The following is a 2718-nucleotide window of genomic DNA, read 5'->3' on the forward strand; positions in this document are numbered from 1 at the left end:
AGGCGAATGCAACGAATCACCATGTCTACGAGAGTTTGAAAATTCTCGCCGGTTCCGCCATGATAACTGCACAAAGATCGCCACTGCGCTAGCAACTAGCACGCCTTTCACTGGGGGCGTATAGCAGTTCTCGCCGTAAAGCAAGACCAACTCTCGCGATGCACGAGACTTCTGAGCCTGTGGGCGGGGCCAAGGGCTCCTGCAAATGCAAGTACGGTATTTCCCCCACAGACCACCAGGGCGGCCGAGAAAACCTTTGTTCAACCTGAAACGACTCATTTAATCATCCAAAACATTCTGGAACACATTAATTAACTGAAAAATGTTGCATAGTGTGCCTTTAAAAGCAAATAATGACTAGACAAAACAAATTTAAAGATATCTTGAATTGTAATGTCGACTATTCGAAATTCCTTTTAAGATATCTCTAAATTAATTAAAGATATGTTGAATTATTCAGCTTTTACATTAAAGATATATATAGTCAAAATGTTTAATGATCCTTTTAATGGGCTTCCAGGAGGATCATTTCTTAAAAATTCCCTACCGTCAGTTTGATCCAAAGGAGGAAAAGTTAAACCAGCGTGTGACGCTTTAAATGACAAATCCGGTGACGTAATTTGAGATATCTTGAAAGGAATTTTGAATAGGAAAAATGTAATTTAAGATATCTTGAATTATTATTCTTCCTAATCAGAATGTAAATACAGATATCTTACATTACCATTCCAGATAGTCAAAATGTATTTTAAGATATCTGGAACGTAATTGTGGATGGTCAGACGGAACAAAATTTATGTTAAAAAGGCTTTCCATAGGCGGACGGACTCCACACCTGGTCTCCGTCTGACGAGCCAGATGCTGAAGGGAAATATGAATGGAGGGAGGAACCAGAGCAGAGCAAAGATCTGGAGATCAGAACCAAACCGATCCAAGAAGCTTGAACTGGAACCATAATGAAGCCAAGAGAACTGGCCCTTATGGACCGGATGGAACCAGCTGGGAATAAAAACGGTTCCTACACTGCCAAAACCATCTAGAAATAAGTAGAAATGTCCTAAATTAAGTGTATTTACCCTTCATTTGGGCAGGTAAATAAAATGCCAATGGAAATTAAATTAAATTAAATTAGGATAATTCGATTACATGCACTTGAAATAAGACAATAATTGTTATTTCCTATTTTACATCTAAATTGTCGTGTTCCATGAGCAAAGTGTCTCACTCACCTCCTCAATTCAAGAAAAAATTACTTATTAAAATTAGTATTTTTTGCAGTGAATGATCTGAAACCAATGAAGCAGAAGCAGGATTATCGTTTTGACGCCTCGGTTCATGGAGGTTTGGTTCTGCTTCTTCTCAGCAGCAGCTTCTCCTTCCTGTTGATGATTAACGATCTGGGTTCTGCTGGTCCAGATTAGCGCACCTGGACCGGGTCGGATGGAAACGGATCCAGCTGTACTGGACTAAAATCTGGTAAAACGGAGGAGGAAAAAAAACCCTGTGGGAGACGGACCTCAGGACGGTTGGAGGATCTAAAAATAAGATGCGGACAGAACCGGAGACGGGTCAGATTTTACGATCCGGTTTCAGATTCATTGACATGTGCAAAGCTTCCCTCTGAGCGGGCCTCAAACCGGACCTTAGACCCAGCGCCCCACGCCGCTCCACGGGACTCCAGAACCGGTCAGCTGAGAGGAGATGATAGTTCTGTTCAGATCATGGTTCCATCTCACCAGATCCTCCAGCAGGATTTGTGGTTCTGGGTTCTGGCCCGGTTTAGCAGCAGAACCAGGATGTTCTGGTTCTGGCAGAGTGAAAGCAACAGATGAGCTGATTGAGAAACGCTCAACAGGATGTTTCTTTCTCACTTCTGTCCAACTCTCATTTCCTCAAATGTTGCGAGATGAAGCCGAGCCGCTCCGGTTCTCTAACGACCCAGAACCCCAACTGAACCCGCACCTGTCCCCCCCCCGCACTGCACCCCCAGCCACCGGAACCAGCAGATACATACCAGAGACATCCCTCGGGCCACCCTCTGAGTGGCAATGTCCCCCCAGAAGTCCCCCATGGCTGCAGCAGAACGGAGGAGGAACAGAAAGCAGCAGATCTGAACTCCTCCTGCTCAGAAACAAAAACTCCAGAAGCAGAAACCCAAACGCCGCGCCGCCAGAGACCACGGCTGTATTTATAGCAGAGCTGTTGCCTCACCGAGCAGCACTCAGAGCCAGCGGCATGACGGAAACTCTGCAAACAGAACCGCTGGGGGAGAAAAAAAAAACAAAACACTGCAGAGTCAGAGGCAGGGGGCGGAGCTTGGGTGGCATCCACCTTTCTGGGCAGGAAGAAGGTAAACAGAGCAGATCAAACCGGACTCCTGAACCTCTGCAGGTCAGAACTCTGATACATGATAATGAACAGAGGTTTGGAGCGGTCAGAATCTCTGGTCACTGATTCACAGAACAGCAGCAGCTGGAAACATCTGCATCATCAGCAGCCATGCATGGCTGCTCTGTCCGTCTGCTGACCATCGTTAACGTTTGGCTGATTTTACAGCTGAACCAATCAGATTAATGGATTACTGAAATAATCAACTAATTAAACAATCAACTATTAATTAACTGGAGAGTAGAGGCTGACAGAAAGACCCACAAATATATAAACAACAACATATATAAACTGGTTCTATTCAGTTTATTTCTATAGCTCCAATTCACA

At 44.5% G+C, this 2718-nt stretch overlaps 1 protein-coding gene across 1 annotated transcript in view; it reads right to left on the minus strand.

Moving 5' to 3' along the window:
* The window catches only part of LOC107094400 (sodium bicarbonate cotransporter 3-like), a 44658-nt gene extending 42403 nt beyond the window's left edge, over positions 1-2255 (minus strand). The window contains exon 1 of the mRNA XM_015389972.1: positions 2015-2255. Within this exon, the coding sequence (XP_015245458.1) occupies positions 2015-2071 (57 nt within the window). The 5' untranslated portion in view covers positions 2072-2255. The remainder of the gene's footprint in view (positions 1-2014) is intronic.
* Between the last annotated feature and the right edge of the window lie 463 nt (positions 2256-2718).

The sequence above is a fragment of the Cyprinodon variegatus genome, unplaced genomic scaffold, assembly GCF_000732505.1.
Source record: "Cyprinodon variegatus isolate N-32 unplaced genomic scaffold, C_variegatus-1.0 Scaffold481, whole genome shotgun sequence".
Classification (NCBI taxonomy): domain Eukaryota; kingdom Metazoa; phylum Chordata; class Actinopteri; order Cyprinodontiformes; family Cyprinodontidae; genus Cyprinodon; species Cyprinodon variegatus.